The 17914-nt window shown below is 33.1% G+C and overlaps 1 protein-coding gene, 1 long non-coding RNA gene and 1 pseudogene across 3 annotated transcripts; 2 read left to right on the top strand and 1 right to left on the bottom strand.

The window, feature by feature from the left end:
* The first annotated feature begins 4181 nt into the window (after window positions 1–4181).
* LOC133678352 (dihydrodipicolinate reductase-like protein CRR1, chloroplastic) lies at window positions 4182–8429 on the top strand (annotated as a pseudogene).
* Window positions 8430–9499: 1070 nt separating this feature from the next.
* On the top strand, window positions 9500–13091 carry LOC133678351 (cucumisin-like). The gene is made up of 10 exons (XM_062100645.1): window positions 9500–9580; window positions 9682–9770; window positions 9869–9966; window positions 10035–10175; window positions 10272–10374; window positions 10453–10966; window positions 11103–11413; window positions 11516–11627; window positions 11878–12091; window positions 12200–13091. Exons 1-10 carry the CDS (start codon window positions 9500–9502, stop codon window positions 12910–12912), a joined length of 2376 nt encoding a protein of 791 aa, XP_061956629.1. The 3' UTR covers window positions 12913–13091.
* Window positions 13092–13588: 497 nt separating this feature from the next.
* On the bottom strand, window positions 13589–15976 carry LOC133677994 (uncharacterized). 2 transcript variants are annotated; one of them, XR_009835881.1, is made up of 2 exons: window positions 14656–15976; window positions 13589–14016 (listed from the first exon to the last, which is right to left on the bottom strand). It is a non-coding gene; the product is annotated as an uncharacterized LOC133677994 (long non-coding RNA). The 2 variants fall into 2 exon arrangements; XR_009835880.1 differs by lacking the exon at window positions 14656–15976 and adding an exon at window positions 14189–14649.
* Between the last annotated feature and the right edge of the window lie 1938 nt (window positions 15977–17914).

The following is a 17914-nucleotide window of genomic DNA, read 5'->3' as shown; positions in this document are numbered from 1 at the left end:
CTTCATCTTAGTCTACCAAAATTGACTCAAAATAGCAGCATAAAGTTTTTTTTTCATATAAAGTGCATAAAAAGGGACTATAATAAATAATAATAGTACAAACGTGGACCGTGTCAATATTCTCCGTGGAAACCAAGTTAAAAAACATGGTGCTTACGTCACACATAGGTAAATCACACGTGTCAATCATCGGTACAATCAAAACACCGTCCCAAAATCTAGGTTACTCTACGCCCTTTATTTTTCACTTGTCTCTCTGTTGACTTTATTGCCTGCCACCGACGCTTTTACACGTGAGAGTCACACGTTCGTGAATATACACGTGTCGATTTACTGATGTGTGATTTGCGTGACGGGAATAGATTCGGTGCATACGTATATGATTTCGACAATGTAACCTACTTATGCTTGCATTTAATTTGGAAGTGATGTCCGGGTCTGTTTGGATTTGTCTTAATTTGTCAATATTAATTAATATTTGTCCATCAAAATTAATTTTAGTTTTAAAATTTTCATTTTTTTCATAATAATTATGCATTTAGAGCCCTTTTAAAAATAAAATATTTGCTCTTTAATCTTATAATTTTTATGATGGCACCCCAATTAAAAGATTTCTAGTTCTGCCCATGAACATACATGCATGCATGAATCATAAATCATAAAATATAATCTTGCTTTCGAGATTTATTTCCGTGATACTTCTTCATGTGTTAGTAATTAGTTAGTTAGTCGCTCATTTGATTAACAATGGGATTATAAAATATCTTATTTCCGTGATACTTCTTCATGTCTTAGTATTGTAGATATATTTCTAGATATAATTCACAGATACCACTTTCAAAAATTAAATTACAAAGTAGAGTTTGTTAACTTAAAATTCTAAAAGGTGTAACTCGACTGATCAGGTTATTAGTTTGCTATCACTAATCATGAAGGGTGTAATTCAACTGGTCAGATCAGGAGATTGCTCTCCAGAGGTTACTAATTTGAGTCTCCATAAACCTCAGGATCACTGGAAATTTATATGATCGTTAACTTTAGGGTCTGTGAAATTAATTGAAACGCGCACAAACTGATTCATAAACCTACAATAATCTATAAAAAAAAATTCTCAGCTATCACATGTTTATATATAAATTATAAAATTCAAATTAGAGATGTTATCATTACTTATCTTTTCAATTAAAAGAAAGAAAGAAAGAAAGTCTCTTTAATTAGTATAAAGCTTAATGATTAAACTAGTGAGATTAATTAATATCGATGCATTGTTTTAGGGTTTCGAGCAACTGGGTTTGAAGGCATGTTTGATTTGGGACAAGATGCCGACCAATTGGCATATAAAAATAGGGTTTATCGGAAAATGCTCTGCTAGCTACTGGTTTTCATGGAATTTCTGTGGGGAATATGGTAGAAAAATATATGCAGCATGTGACAGTGGAACAGAGACACTTTTTCTGTACTTTAAATTACAAAAACAAAAATGGTGACAAATATATGGTCAAGTTCCTGCCTAGCAGTTTCATCAAGGCAGCGAAACTTGGAGCCATTGTGTTGGAATCTCTACCAAAGGAGTTAGGACGAAGAATTAATGCATTTTAAATGTGATTCTTAAATCAGAATTTTGTTTGATTAATGAAAATCAAACTACATAGAACTTGATTGATTGCCTTTTTCGAGAAAAAAAAAACAAAAATAATTGGGATATGTCCCACATCCTTTTTATTTTTGAAATTTCAGAAACTTACTCAATTTTTATATCTTTATTTTTATTTTTCTAACCCGATAAGACATGTTTTTATTTTTTATATATTTGTTTATTTATTTTGTCCGTGACACTGACCAAATACAATCTAAATACATACCAACTCTTCAAAAATCACATGATTAATGTTAATCTTGAAAAGAAGTAATAAAATAGAATCTGAAAAATCCCATACGTTGGATTAGTTGTGAAGTCCACCGACAAAAACTATATATTAGGAAACCTATTTTGTGTTAATTATATATTCTAATTAATTACTTCTGTAAATTAATGAAAAATCATAAATGAGAAAAATACAACATAATAAGTTAGAAGATTAAAGTTTGACAATCTTTCTTACTCTTTTTTGTAGGTTTTAAACTTTTGACACGTGAAGGAGTTGATAAATATTAAAGTTAGAAATCTCAATTTATATATTTATTAGAGCATTCACAAATTAATTCCAAAAGATTGAAAGAATTTAATTAGACAAAATATGGTCATAATTAACAAGTATTCTAAGACATTATTATTAAGAAAAGTAATATTCTAAAATATAGCTCTCTCTTTTTTTTTGCTCTTTTTATTTATTTATTTATTTATTTTTTTGTGTTTTTTTAATAATTATTTTAAATTTATTTTGTTAATGTATTTTTTTATTTAGTTATCAGATTTTAATGATATGGATCTCGAATTTGACAGGTTAACAATGATTTTTTTTTTACTTTTTTTCTTTTTAATTAATTTTTTTCATTTAGTTTAGTTTGTTAATGTTAAATTTCTTTCTATTTAATTATCAGATTTTCATAACACGTATCCCGGGCTTGACGGGTTAACCTGATTTGACGGTTTAACCCAGTTAACCTGTCAACTTTTTTTTTCTATTTAGTTATCAAACTTTCATGCCGCAAATCTCAGGTTTAACGGGTTAACCTGGGTTGAAGGGTTAATCCAGTTAATTCAGTTTTTTTTTCTTTTTCTTCATTAGTTTTTTTTCTTCCTGTTGGTTTTTTTTATTATTTTTTTCTTTTTCATTAATCTATCTAATTATCACACTTTTATGACACGACCTTGCAGACAGACCCACATCCAAGGCTATTAGGTTTGGTGTTGCAGCCAAACTCACTTAAACTTAGGTCATGCAAGTTTAATGTTATTATTAATATTATTAATATTATTTTTGGGTCAGACGTTACAGTTAAACTCAAGACTCTTAAATATAATTTTACAGAAAAACCTAATATTTTTAGATTTTTATTTTAGATTTTTATTTTTTATATAAAATAAAATAGACCTGCGGCATCACGCAGATAATGTAACTAGTATGACCGTATATAGTTCGTAGATTAATATCTGTTGGACTGTTCAAGAGAATTGCATTGTTCACTATTTTTAAGTGAACAGTGCATCACTTTACACTGTTCATTGAACAGTGCAATTAACATGAACAGTGAAAAAAGTAAAAAATAGTTGCTTTTCCTTTCCTGCGTTGCTAATGCAGAAATTAAGTGGGGGCCAGTGAACAGTAAATGTAAATCAATTTTTTCCTTAACCAAACAGCTGCGAACTGCGTTTTAAGCAAAACGCAGCCGCAGCCGCAAAGCCAAACAGACTTTTAAAATAGTACGAGAAAGATGGAGTTGAGCAGGGAACTAAAGGTCAACCCGACTTACCCTCATCCTTTTTGAGGATACCTCGTGATCCAGGCTTCTTCTCATCTTCTTCTTCTTTTTTTTCCTTCTAATTCAAACCTGTTTTAACTTTGGGTTAATCAAGTTTTGAATTGATTTACCAGCTATTTGAGAATACACACATTTCTAGAACACATTAATACATCAAAATAATTAAAAAATAATTAAAAAATTAATTAAAAAAATAAAATCTACTAACATTCTGTACAAACATAGTATTAAAGCTGTCTTTGTCAAATGAACAATGTCGGTAACCTCAACATCAGTTTTTAACAGTGATTCACCGATCTTTAACGATGATGACTACGGCGGGCAAATTTGACCCTATCTTCTTGCAAGTTGGTAAGGCTTAGGGCTCAGATATGCAGCCACAAGCATTACGGCAAAGGGCTCCAAACTTCACGTTCTTCAGCCTTCATCTTCATCCAGACTCCAGAGCATACAACCCACCATCTTATCACACATAGCCTCTACAGATTTTTTTTAATATCAATATATTAAAATCAATTTAAAAAACTAGCTGGATCGATGCATTACAAAACATGCTGCATATCTACGGGTTTCAAAATTCGACACGGTCATGAATATATGTTTAAAAGGAAAATTGATCCAGAAATAGAAATATCTTGAATGATTAAAGTTCAAGAATGTTTGTCGTGGCACAGCACTCAAACTTCAATGCCGCACCAGCCATGGAAAGCTAGTTTTCTTATTGCCAATGAATGGGGTCATCAAATGAAAGAAGCGAAATGGAAATGATGTATGACAAGCACATGAACACTATTGTCGATAGGGGACATGTATGAACTCTCCAGCAAAGTATAAGCTATATAGCTGCCATGCACAACATTACTGTCTCGTAAGTCAAATCAATAGTATTGGATAATCCTGGCTTGTTGAAGATTGTTTATTTTTATGTTTTAAAAATATTTTTTTTAAAAAATATTATTTATATATTTTAAATTAATTTTTTATGTTTTTAAATCATTTTAATGTGCGGATATCAAAAATAATTTTTTAAAAATAAAAAAAATATTATGTTAATATATTTTCTAGTGAGAAGCACTTTAAAAATAATTGCTATCACAGCCCTAGATATTAGGTGGAATATATAAGTTTGATTTTATTTTGTTGTTTTTCTATTTGAGATGCATGATTTTTTTCTTCTTTATTTTTTTTTATTCTAGAGCATTTGAGAACTATTAATTACAATTTAAATGGTTTATACATACATATATATAAAATAATATATATATATATATATATATATATATATATATATATATAATAAGATATTTTTAATAAACTTTCATAAATTAAAACTAATCAGTTGTTAGTTTTGTTTTAAACAAATCATCTAAATTTGAATTAACATATTTATATATATAAAAAATAGGAATTAAACTTTGAGAATAACATGAAAAACATACTCATTTAACAACAAAATTAAACCTTAAAATTTTGATTTTTAAGTATCATAATTTAAAATAAATATGATATATTTCTCTCAAAATCCATTAATTTGATTCTCAACATCTTACCAAAGAACCTCCTCAATTAAAATTGAATTATTCTATAATGGACACTATTATAGACAAGATTATTGTGTCATGATTTTTGGTATTTCGTGATGATGATAGTGATTTATATGTTGATGTTAAATTAGTAGCAATATGGGGTCTATCTAACATGAATAATCATAGTCTCTAAATAATAATAATAATAATAATAAACCAAAATCATGATGGTATCATTTCATGTCGTTTATGGCATTTTCAATGGACGTGGGATCAGTTCCTCTACTGTCTAGTCTAACTTGTTGGACTTGGTGCAAGTGGGTTATCATTGCCTCTGTCTGATCACCAAAATCTGTCGTTATACCAGTCTGACCTGCGAGCCTTTGGATCTGCTGACTTTTTGTTTGACTGAAATATTCATGCATAATAGTTAAATTTGGATATTCCAATAATAATAAATCTCCCAAGGTAAATAATAAAAAAAAAACGGATGCAAATTATTATTATTTCAAGCAATACTCTTACGTTTCTTCTGTATTTTTATGTTCAGAGTTTATGCATACCATCTTTCACAAGTCAAAAGCTTAGCTCCTCTCTAATCGAGTTTTTGCATTATTAAGATTAGATATTTCATTGAAATTAAGATTAGTATATTCATAACAAATACTTTTATTATTAGATTTGAACCCATTGCTAGTTAGTAAAACTGATGTGACATTGGTCCCGGGTAATTATATAAATTATATGGATAATTTAATAAAAATATTATGAATTAATGAGATAAATTTAAATCTAAAAAAAGATTTAATATAACATTAAACCATAATGATTATAAAAAATCATAACAGAAAATCTCCACTATTGAATCAGGATTAAGTTTTCACAATTCCGGAAGCTCAGTTTTATATGGGTTCTCTTGAAATTAAATTAGGTAGAATATCTATTTGAGTTAATTTTGTTATGTTTTCTTGATTTTCTTAAATTTTATATGTTATTTTAGATTTTATATTATTTTTCTTTATGTTTAGGGATTATGATATTATTATCTAGTCTAGATTGATGTATTTTAAGTTGTTGGGTTGAAATGGTTATTTGATAAGGTATCAGAATTTTAATGATCAAACGGTCACGAATTTGAATCTCAATGTTCTCATTCTCTTTTCAAAGAGTTTTTATTTAAAAGAGTATATTAAAAAATAATATAAATTATAATTTTAGGTTTTATCTAATAGTTTAAATTCACTTGAAAGAAAATATTATAAAATAATATATATTTTTTTATTTATTTATAATGATTAAAATATTTAGTATTATTGCAACGAGAATAAATTCTTAATTAGAAGATAAGATTTACGGGGGATGAGGAATCTTGTCCCGAACAGAATTTAACAGCTATCAAAAGTAAATCTCATTTAACTAAAAATTCAGTTTTGCATTACAATTTGTCATTTACCTGTCCTTTCCATGGAATTTATTCGCAGGCTTGGCAATGCATTTCAGGCTACCTACTTCATTTCATGAGAGCAAAATTCTCTCTCAAATGGCTACAGACAATGCCCTGTGATATATTCTACTAGCTAGATTTGGCTCGAAGCCTAGAACCCACCCAACATCGATCATTGCCTTATTATTTTTGGGCTGTCCATAGCATTCAATAATTGGAGCATCAGCCTTTGAACACCACCTTCTTGGATTATTTGCAGATCTTGATAAAATCTTTAAATCAATACTGTCTCAAACTGACAAGAGGAATGGAGGTGGCATGTGCTGTGGATTCCCATTTTGTAGGAGATGATATAGGAAATGTTTCCTGTTCCTTTTCTTCTCTCGAGTCATAATTGCTTAGCCCTTTGCTCCATGATTTACTTTATGCTTAATGATTAATCCTTTTCTCTTCTTCGTCAAATGAAATACCACTAATAAATGATCTAATTATGGTATTTAGGTTCCATATCTCAGGTAATTATATGATTAAACTAATCAATTAATCTCTTATTCAACATGACTATAAAGCAAAAGGCTCATCAATTGAGCAATTTGTGATATCTTGCCAGTGCAGTCAAAAGAAACAGGCGTAGCAGTTGATTTTACTGATCCTTCCATAGTTTATGACAAGGTGAAATAGGTTCATTTCCTTTCCATTTTGATTTTTTTTTCACATTATCATCAACAATTACTCCTAATCATAGGCGTTTTTCTGTTTGGTAATTCTCATTAGGCAACAACATTTAGCATGAAAAGTTCAGTGCCTTGGATTAAGGTATTTGGAAGAGTGATTGCGGTTCAAAATGTTTTTTTTTTGGAAATATATCAAAATAATATTTTTTAATTTTTTTAAAATATTTTTAATATTAGCACACGGTATAAAAACATAAATTTTTTTTCAAATTTTTGGTAAGCTAGACACGGTCGGAGCGTTGTCTACATTCTGAGACAAAGCCAGCATGCTGAGCAGAGGGTGAGCTAGAAACCATATAATTACTGTTGGAATTTGTTGATTGCTAGAATCTTAAGACCAACATTTTTTCTGATTTTTCGAGCAATTATTTCGTACCATGAAGATGCCTGTAGGGTTGTCTGATCGCACCAACTCTGTCCATTGGTTCTTTACTCCTTCAGCAAGCTGCCATTACAGCTTCCTTCCATTACAACATTGTCGAAATTGTTGAATCAAGGGCAAATCCAACAGTAAGTGATAGAAAAAAGATGTTAGTGTATTGGTATCAAGTTAACAAGAAACCAAACGTTATGCATTAAGCATTATCTTTTGAACGTCTTTGATACACAGGATTTTCCATCATTGGATTCTATTCAAATTTCAAAGAACCTCTCTAATATGGGTCAAATTTATGAAGATATCGTGGTAAGTTTTTCTTCATCAATTATGAAGGATTAAGAATTTAAACCTTTCATATTTTGAAGAATTGATGAGATGCCACATTGTATAAATTCTGATACTGTAAGGCAAGAGGTCAAGTTCTAGGAGAAGATGGGGATAGGGTATACAGCACAGTCCTGCCAGGGCTTCCCTATATTACAGCCATTTACTTCTCTGGCCCGGGAGTGGTATGATTTCTGCTTCAATTTTCCCATTTTCTGTAATCATAAAGAAGGAATCCAACCGTTGTTCTGATGGCCTCAGGTTTACTCTATTAAACACGATATCACTGATGTGAAGTGCCTCAAGCCTGGCCTAATCCTAGCTATTAGAAAGGCCATCCGACTGAAGGTCAACCAATCCAATAATATTCAATCCTTTCTTTTGAGAAATTATTACATGAACCTCTATATAGACCGAAACAATCTGGCCGAATGGCGCTTCCAATGCCATTGTTCCAATGCCATTGTTCCAATGCCATTGTTCCAATGCCATTGTTATGACTCAGCTTTTTGCCTCAGCCCATATCAAAGTACAGCCATTAATCTATGTCTTTCTTATCATGGAAGAATCTAGTGTATGGCTTGGAGAAACTCTTGTAAGCAGCCAACATCTTTCCCTGGCTTCTGCACCCTCCTTTGGCATAGCTTACAGATTAGATAAAGAAACATGTCATCATGTGGGAAACATGCCCATTTCACTTTGCTATCGACAATAATCAAAACACTAGCCAATAAAAAATATTTATGGTAGTAAGGAAGCTTTATCTGGAAAACAAACAAAACAAAAAGGGAAGAATAGTGGTTCAAAATTCTACAAGATTCCATGAAAAATTAAAGTCTAGATTGGAGCTCAAAAGCAACTAACATAGTGGTGCTCCTCTTATGGGGTCAGAAACCCAAAGCCTTGTAAACTGCGAAACCCAGAAGCCCGAAACAGAGTCCTCTTCTTATCAATGCACTTCTATCCCGCTAGGTTTGTTTGAAGAGACCAAACCAACTTGTGTTCTTGCAAGAACCAAAATAAATTTAATGTTCTGGGTGGTTGGATTAGGTGGTAAGGAGAAAACTTATATAGTCTGAAAGTTTCAAGTTTCAGTCCCGCTACTAATTTTTTTTTTAAAAAAATAGTATATGTCTGTCCGATTAATCGAAGATATTTAAGTTTTTGTCTTAACGTATATGCATAAATGTTTTGTGTTCGGGGGCCGTCCAAACACCTGTTTCTGTATTTTTCTCTTAAGAAAAAAGAATTAGTAACCAATAAATGGAAAATATTAACTTCTAAATACTGTTGTGATTCATGCCAATTGGATACATGCAAATTTCCATAAAAATTCCATCCCTTTCCTCTTTTTGTTTCAACAACGTTGACATTTTGTTGGTGTATTTAGGTTGACCTTGGAGAACGCATCATGGGAATTTCTCTCCACAAAGAAAAACCCGACCGAGGCCGACTAGTTTTTTTTCCAATCCAGCCTGTGTGATGGTGAAGTAATCAAAGAGGCTAAACACAGGATTTAAATATATTTTATTTTGCATAGTAAAAAGAGGTGACGATAATCGCAAACAAGGACTTAGTTGAGGTGATTAGCTCCAATAATTTGTATATAATAAGGACCTGCTAATCACATGATTTCACATTGCAACATACAGTTCTGAAACTTAGCTCCATGGCCAAGTTGTTGCACCTCTCTATTTTCTTTCTTGCAGCATTGGTGCTGCAATGCCATTGCGGTGAAGACGACAGGAAGGTGAAAATCCTATCTTATTGCAGTTTAACACGAGTCAAGCTTTGATTTATAGGTTTACATTCTTGATGGAGATTATAATGCTTTATGATTTATGTGTGCAGTCTCATGTTGTGTACATGGGAGATCGTCCCAAGGATGCTGCATCAGTCGCGTCAACGCACCACAATATGCTAGCAGAAGTACTTGGCAGGTTTGTTATCATCATAGCGGACTAAGTTCTGAAGATATTCCGTGTGTGGAATTGAAACAAAGATTAAAGTTTAATGTGGTTGATTTTATCACATGCAGTTCATCGGAGGCTAGAGAATCACTGATTTATAGTTACGGGAAGAGTTTCAATGGATTTGTAGCCAAACTATCAGACAAAGAAGTTGCCAGGATCAAAGGTAATCATGTCTTAATGTTACAGGTCATGTCTGCATTTCACACTCATGTTTCTGAATTTGTGTCACAGAAATGGAGGGAGTGGTTTCAGTGTTCCCTAATGCCCAACTGCAAGTGCACACTACAAGATCATGGGATTTCATGGGCCTCCCTGAATCTCATCCCAGGTTGTCTGCTGAAGGAGATGTTATTGTTGGGTTGCTAGATACAGGTGACTTGTCAAACGCAGAATGAAACAGAAAAGTCCCTTGAAAATCCTAAAATTCAGCTTTAGTGAAAAATGGATCCGTTTCTGTGATTTTTGCAGGAGTTTGGCCTGAAAACCCAAGTTTCAGTGATGAAGGCTTTGATCCACCACCAGCAAAATGGAAGGGTATCTGCCAGGGTGCAAACAATTTCACCTGCAACAAGTATAATCTGTCTTCCATTTTCTTTCTGTACTAATGTTTAATAGGTCCGATGCTGAAAAACGTTCCTTGAATTCACAGAAAGGTCATTGGAGCCCGTTTCTATGATCTGGAGAATATCTTTGATCCTAGGTATGATATCAAATCCCCGAGGGACACGTTAGGACATGGAAGCCATACTGCTTCAACTGCAGCAGGGATAGCTACGAATGCAAGCTACTTCGGATTAGCTGGAGGTGTGGCTAGAGGAGGAGTTCCGAATGCAAGAATTGCTGTCTACAAAGTATGTTGGGCAAGTGGCTGTACCTCTGCGGATATCTTAGCAGCTTTTGAAGATGCAATAGCAGACGGGGTGGACCTTCTATCTGTTTCACTAGGGAGTGATTTCCCAGCTCCGTATCACGAAGATGTAATTGCCATCGGAACTTTCCATGCCATGAAAAATGGAATTTTAACTTCCTGTTCTGCAGGAAACAGTGGACCAAACAGGAGACAAGTCTCAAACTATGCACCTTGGGCACTAACTGTAGCTGCAAGCACCATTGACAGGAGTTTTTCCACTAAAGTCGTGCTCGGAAACGGACAGATCTTCCTTGTAAGCGTTGCTTGATCCCATTTATGATACATTAAATTCAACCTGTACTGCCATTTTTTTTTCCTTTCGTAATTCAAGCAGAAGCTTCTTTACGATATTTAATTCTTTCCTTCAACTCGTATTTGTAAAATTCAAGGGAAATTCACTCAACATTTTCGATCTCCACGGAAAAACATTCCCATTGATCTATTCTGGAGACTCCGCAAACTATACTGCTGGAGCTGATCCTGAATTAGCAGCATGGTGCTTTCCCGGAACTCTAGCCCCTCTAATAACCAGAGGAGGAGTGGTCATGTGCGATATTCCTAATGCACTTGCCTTAGTGCAAGGGTCAGCGGGTGTCATAATGCCCGTGTCCATAGATGAATCTATACCTTTTCCCTTCCCTCTTTCTCTGATCAGTCCTGAGGACTACTCTCAGCTTCTGGACTACATGAGATCCACACGGTAAGTCACTAAAAATCTATAGTACCTTGAAATGTAATAGTACTAAACTGGTTTGTGTCAGGACTTTACGGATTCTTATCGAGATTTTATTCCTTTTCCTAGGACTCCTACAGCAACCATTTTGATGACTGAGCCAGTGAAGGATGTCATGGCTCCCACAGTAGTCTCTTTCTCATCAAGAGGTCCAAGTCCCATTACTCCTGATATCCTCAAGGTATCTATTATTTCTTCAGTCTCTCACTAAAGAATATATCTCAACAATGAAACACTAACTCTTGCTGTTTCCGGTGTTGAGAATGTAACTTTTCTGCTGAACAAAACACTGAAAATTTTACCTTTGTTTTCCATCGATGTAGAGATAGCTCCTCAACACAATAATGGTCACATAATTCTGATTATTTTGCAATGGTACTCCTTGAGAAGCTGTCTAACTTAAGCATCTTGGTTCCTGAATGCAAAAACAGCCTGACCTTACTGCCCCTGGTCTGAACATCCTTGCTGCCTGGTCTCCCCTAGGAGGTGCTTCGATATCCCCCTGGGATGATAGGACAGTAGACTATTTTGTAATCTCTGGTACATCCATGTCTTGCCCACATGTTACTGGTGTTGCAGCATTTGTAAAAGCAGCTCACCCATCATGGTCTCCTGCTGCTATCAAGTCTGCCCTCATGACCACAGGTAAATGAAGACTGACACTGAAAACAATATAAAGAATTGGTGTTACCATATCCTGCGTGCGCGGTTTATTTGTCAGTAGGAACCTCTCATCTGACTTCTTTTTTATAGCTACAATTATGGATTCAAGGAAGAATGCAGATGCCGAATTTGCCTACGGATCTGGACAGATCGATCCATTGAAGGCACTAAACCCAGGGCTAATCTATAATGCAAGTGAAGCAGATTATGTCAATTTCCTATGCAAGGAGGGTTACAACACTACCCTTGTAAGAATAATCAGTGGAGACAATAGCACTTGTCCAAGCAACGAACTAGGCAAAGCATGGGATCTTAACTACCCAACATTTGCACTCTCATTGTTAGATGGAGAGACTGTCATGGCTACATTCCCAAGAACTGTCACCAATGTGGGCACTCCAAACAGCACTTACTATGCAAGGGTTTCAATGCCATCCCAATTCACTGTTACAGTACAACCATCAGTTCTTTCCTTCTCACGGGTTGGAGAGGAGAAATCATTCACTGTTAAGATTACAGGAGCACCCATAGTTAACACGCCTATCGTCTCGGGTTCACTAGAATGGACAAACAGGGAATATGTAGTTAGGAGTCCAATTGCTGTTTTCAACAACATGCCTTCAATTTTTTCATCCATTGATGAGCAGCCACAATCAAAACCCAAGTTTAAAGGTCCATGGGAGGGTTCCACTTCCACCATCTATCACAAGAAGAGCACCTTTAAGAGCATGCATAGGACAGATCGTACTGATGGCTTCCGCGGCTTGGTATCCAATAACAGGTTGGGTTATCACAAGCACTAAGGAATCTGAATTCCTTGCCAATCATTCAAAGAACGCATCATTATTCACTGAGACTTCCCCTCATGAAAAGTGGTTTTGTCACCATAATAATATAAAGCTAATCCTCAACAAGTGGGTATAAATCCATCTGTACCAGGGTTCTCTATGGATCTCCATCAATAAAGCTTGCATCTGTTTGAATACAAGTTTTCTAAGCTGTGAAATGTGTTGCATGGTATGGTATTATTTCACTAGCAATTCAAAAGAAGTTTTCGCCAGCTATCATGCTCTCCAGAAGAAAAGGCATGACATAATTTTTAACGAATCATATATCCTACTAACTTGGATGCAATATGAGCAACTGGTTAAGTTACATTAATCCACATGCAGTTTTGCACTTAAAAGAATCTCACTTCCATTGATTTACAGAGGAGATCCATCAAATGTTCTATTGAAGTCAATCACTTTAGATTAGACAATGCTTCAATCTCGGGTTTGAAGTTTTAGCTAGGTAACTATCAACCTGTCAATACTAAGAAAGAGATATTTTTGATGCATGGACAAGATATTCAAATCACAATCCAGTAATGACAAATCGCCAACAGACTGTCTTTCAGAAAAGGAGAAGGCAAAGTCAACAGACTAATGTGCATTCTACAAAACCATTGTTCAGCAGCAGCATACAGAAAGAACAATGGAATCCACAAACTTCTCTTAGATAAATGATCCTGGCATTACAAGAGCTACACCAAGGCCGGCTCATTCTACATGTTGAGTTACCTCCACAATACAAAAATTGGGTTTGTCTAAGAAGAATAGTAAATTACAACAAGATATGCCAGAATTTCAAATGTAATCCCAAGATGAACCCAAGAAAAAATAAAAATATTACAAGAAGTCGGGATCCTGTTTTAACACAGGAAAATATAAGACAGTATAAGTTGAGGGAACTAAAGTGAAAAACTTACAGAGATTGCTTGATATAAAAAGGATCTTAGAGATTCAAGCAAAACATGCATCTGAACGGAAAATGTATTTAACACCCTTAGTAACATTCTGAGCTTCATGCAGCATACACTTGACCCCATGAATATGTAGGAGAACCATCCCTTCAGCAGGAGCCACCTACAGAGTAGAGATGGGAACAATAAGAGTCAAGACAGTGTACATTTGATTAAATAAAAACTTAAACTCATTCATAAGGCAAAGAATAATAAAAAAGATTGTTGAAGAAACACAGATGAAAGGCACGAGAGGGGAAAAACAGATTTATAAAGATAAAATGAAGGGAATTTACATCAGCCAAAATACTATTCCTTGAGCCATAGAAGACAGTCTCTCCTCCAACTAGAGGCTCTGAGGAAGAATCCATCTGGCTGTTTGGATCAGTTTTAGTTTTGGCTTTATTCGCACCACTTAAATATATTAAAAGCGTATAATGAGTGCACTTCCCATCACCCAGATTAACACTTTCATCAACATGTCATAATTTTTAATTCTAACCTAGCAGGCTCATCATGTGAATGATAATCTTCCCTAAGACAATAAAGTTACAACATTTTTATAGATTGCTTGCAACTCATTAATAAGCCCCACATACAAAGTGATATTCCGTAAACAAATTCATAGCTTGTAAAAGTTTTATAAACTAGCTAGCAATGCGCAACAATATATATATATATATATATATATATTAAATAGCATAGGAACTACCATATATCTCTATAAGATTTGAAAAGTGTGAGGCAATAAAACTCAATAAACCTGTAAAATCTGATATTTGGATTCAAGCCGACAGTAACCCCCCCCCCCCCCCCTGCATTTTAATATCAGAAAATAATTTGCTAAGTCCTGACTCCATAACATATTTGCAAGAAAAGGATCATTGACAGAAATTCTGTCATTATCTCTTTAAGCTTCACCATGTAATGGACCAAGACTCCCTGGGTGAACAAAGCCAATAGATTCTGCGACTTTAACAAACGCCTTTGATTCAGCAGAAGAGAAGAAATCTTGCACCTGAATTTACTACACGAATTATAACTATTTCAATAATAAAATGGCCAAAAAAAGCAAGAAAGAAAAATTGCTTCTACAAGCATATCCAGGACTTACCCTTCACGCCAGGATCAAATAATTCAAATTTTCCTCACTTCATACAGCTGAACAAAGATTTGTTATTTTTAACGAAAACTGCAGGTATCCAGTCCAGGCATGTGCTTCAGATAGAGACTATATTTGCTTACGGATTTTTCCTCTTTTCTCGAAATTCTCATGACATAACTCTTACCTTATAATCTCAATTCACATCAAACCTGATCTTCAAGAGACCCAAAATCTATTACTTCTGATTGCACATCACTATGCAACCCAAGGGGAAACCTTCATTAATCACTCTAAAGGAAACTATGGACACCAAACAACATACCTTTTGAGCTCAGCTAGTCAAACTAACATCATATCCAAGCTCTAAAAACAAACAATAGAAACAAGTCCAAACTAAGATTATTAATCATATAATCATTCAACAATCTTAAACCCCACACAACTCATCTCAAAAATGAAGAAAATGGCTCTCAATTCTCAAAACCAGCTTCATATTTAATCCCTTCACCACAATCAAAGCTCAAAGATTTAAACTTTAACTAAGCCCCCTCTTTCTCATATCCCTTTCAATTTCACCCCTTTACAGTCAATTCCCTAACCCAACTACAAGAACCCATGTCAAAAAACCACTCAAAGAACAGAACTTTAAATAAAAAAATCATTCAAACACTTAAAAAACCAAAGTGGGCATGATTGCAATTACTAAATCTTGACCGTAAATAACAGAAATTTGTCCAAAAGAAACGATAAAACTTAGAGTAAAGAGATCGTTCTCTTTGAGACGAGTAATTTGGAGATTCTTCTTGTGTTTAATGAGAGGCCACTTCGACTTTGATGATGTTTTGTTTTCTGCTTCTTTTCTATCTCCCATCTTTCCCTTTATTGTATTTCTTCCAGTTTTCTCTGCTTCTGCCATTGAAGGGCAGCTCTAGTTTCATGTACTACATTTGTGTTTCTATTTTGGGCTAAATCTTCATCAAAATGGATCTCTATTGGGCCACTGCTCATTTTCAATGACTAATCACCAAGCCCACAATAAGAATATTTTCCTTTTCCTTTCCTTTTCCTTTTCCTTTTCCTTTTTTTTTTTAACTATACAGAATAATTCAATTTCTATTTTTCCCTTTTAACCTTTTATTAGAACCATCTTATCAATAATTGATATTATCTAGAAAAATCATTCTATTTTTATTTTTATTTTTATGATAATACTTAATAATAAAGTTTTTATTACCAGCAGAGATATTCTTAAACTAGCTAGTATTAATCAAGATTAAATATCATCCTTGAATAATTTTACGAGTACTTTTTTACACTGATTTTTTGTATTAAGAAAAAAACTAATAAAATATTCTAGATACTGATCCTAACGTTTGAATCCAAAACATTAATGAAGAAAGCATACCTTCTAGATCACTCATCCATCACATTAAAATATTGATGAAAGATTAAATACCAGATAAATAATTTGCGCTATACTACTAGTTGGGCTAATTCTTTGTCAACATAAAAAAAATATTTATGCGATTTAAATGTTTTAAAATAAATAAGAAAATTTAAGAATTTGGTAACTAAAAGAGGTCATACGGGCTGTCAGAGTAGTGACTCGAAAAGCAAACAAAACACCATGAATCGAGCATTTCATGCTTACTTTCACATAATTAATTTAATTTAATTAAAAAATAAAGTTTATTTTTAAAAAGCTAGATTCAGCAAAGGTTAGAAAAAAATCTAAGTTAACCGTTGTTACTTTCAAAACCACATAAAAATCAAATAGAAAGAAAATAAAAAAAATGATGGATGAAATAGGAAAAAAATGAACCTAAAAAAAGAAGGAAAAAAAACAAGTCTGAGTGAATCTTGTAAACGCAGATTAATCTTTCAAACTCGTAACATGTAAAATTATAGACTTGGGCTAAACTAAAAAGCTCAATACCAGCCAAATTAAATGTTATAAGATAAAATCAATAAATTTAATTTGATTGATAAAAAATAATTTCTTTTTAAAAAACCAAATTTAACAAAAACCAGAAAAAAAGCCTCGAGGCAACCCTTGTTATTTTTAAAAGAAAGATAAACCTCATAAAAAGTGAATAAAAAGAATGTTGGAGAATGAGATCGTAAAAAAAAAAGAGAATAAAAAAAAACAAGTAAGCTCGAGTGAACCTTATAAACTTGAGTTAAACTCTCGAATTCACAATTCATTAAATTCTCGACCCGAGATCAACCCAAAAGCTCAACACCTGAAGAATTAAATGTTGGAGGATGAAGTCAATTAATTTAATTTAAAAAAAATCCTTTAAAGAAACTAAATTTAACAAAGACAAAAAAAATACCAAGGCAACTTACGTTATTTTCAAAATGACTAAAAAATCTCATAAAACGACTAAAAATCCCATATAAAATGAATAAAAAATAACAAAATGTTGTAGGATGAAAGAATGCTTGAAAAAGGAAAGAAAAAACAAAGGAAGCCCATGTCAACTTCGTAAATTGGGTTTAATCTCTAAACACAAACTCAATTAAAAAGCTAAACAGACCAATTAAATATTAAATAATAAAATAAAAAAAATCAATTAAAAAAAACCTTACGAGTTACAAAGAATAAGAAGAAGTAGCAATAAAAAAAATGATTAGATTTGATAGGAAAAAAAAAACTTCAAAAGGATAAAATTGTAAAAAAAAAAACCATATAAAATAAAACAAATAATAATCAAAAGAATGAGAACCAAATTTCACAAATAAAAAAATCTATTGGGGATGAAATTAAAAAAAAAAAATTCTTAATTTCATAATTATTCTAAATAAAAAGAATAGTAACGAAATCTTAGAGACAACAAATCTCAAAGACAACAAATCTCAAAGGTTGATTTGATTTTTTTTTAATAGCCAACACGAAAATTGAGTAGAGGAGAGG

Source organism: Populus nigra, chromosome 18, assembly GCF_951802175.1.
Source record: "Populus nigra chromosome 18, ddPopNigr1.1, whole genome shotgun sequence".
Taxonomy (NCBI): Eukaryota; Viridiplantae; Streptophyta; class Magnoliopsida; order Malpighiales; family Salicaceae; genus Populus; species Populus nigra.
The sequence above is the reverse complement of the archived record's forward strand: the minus strand, read 5'-3'. Positions and strand labels throughout refer to the sequence as shown.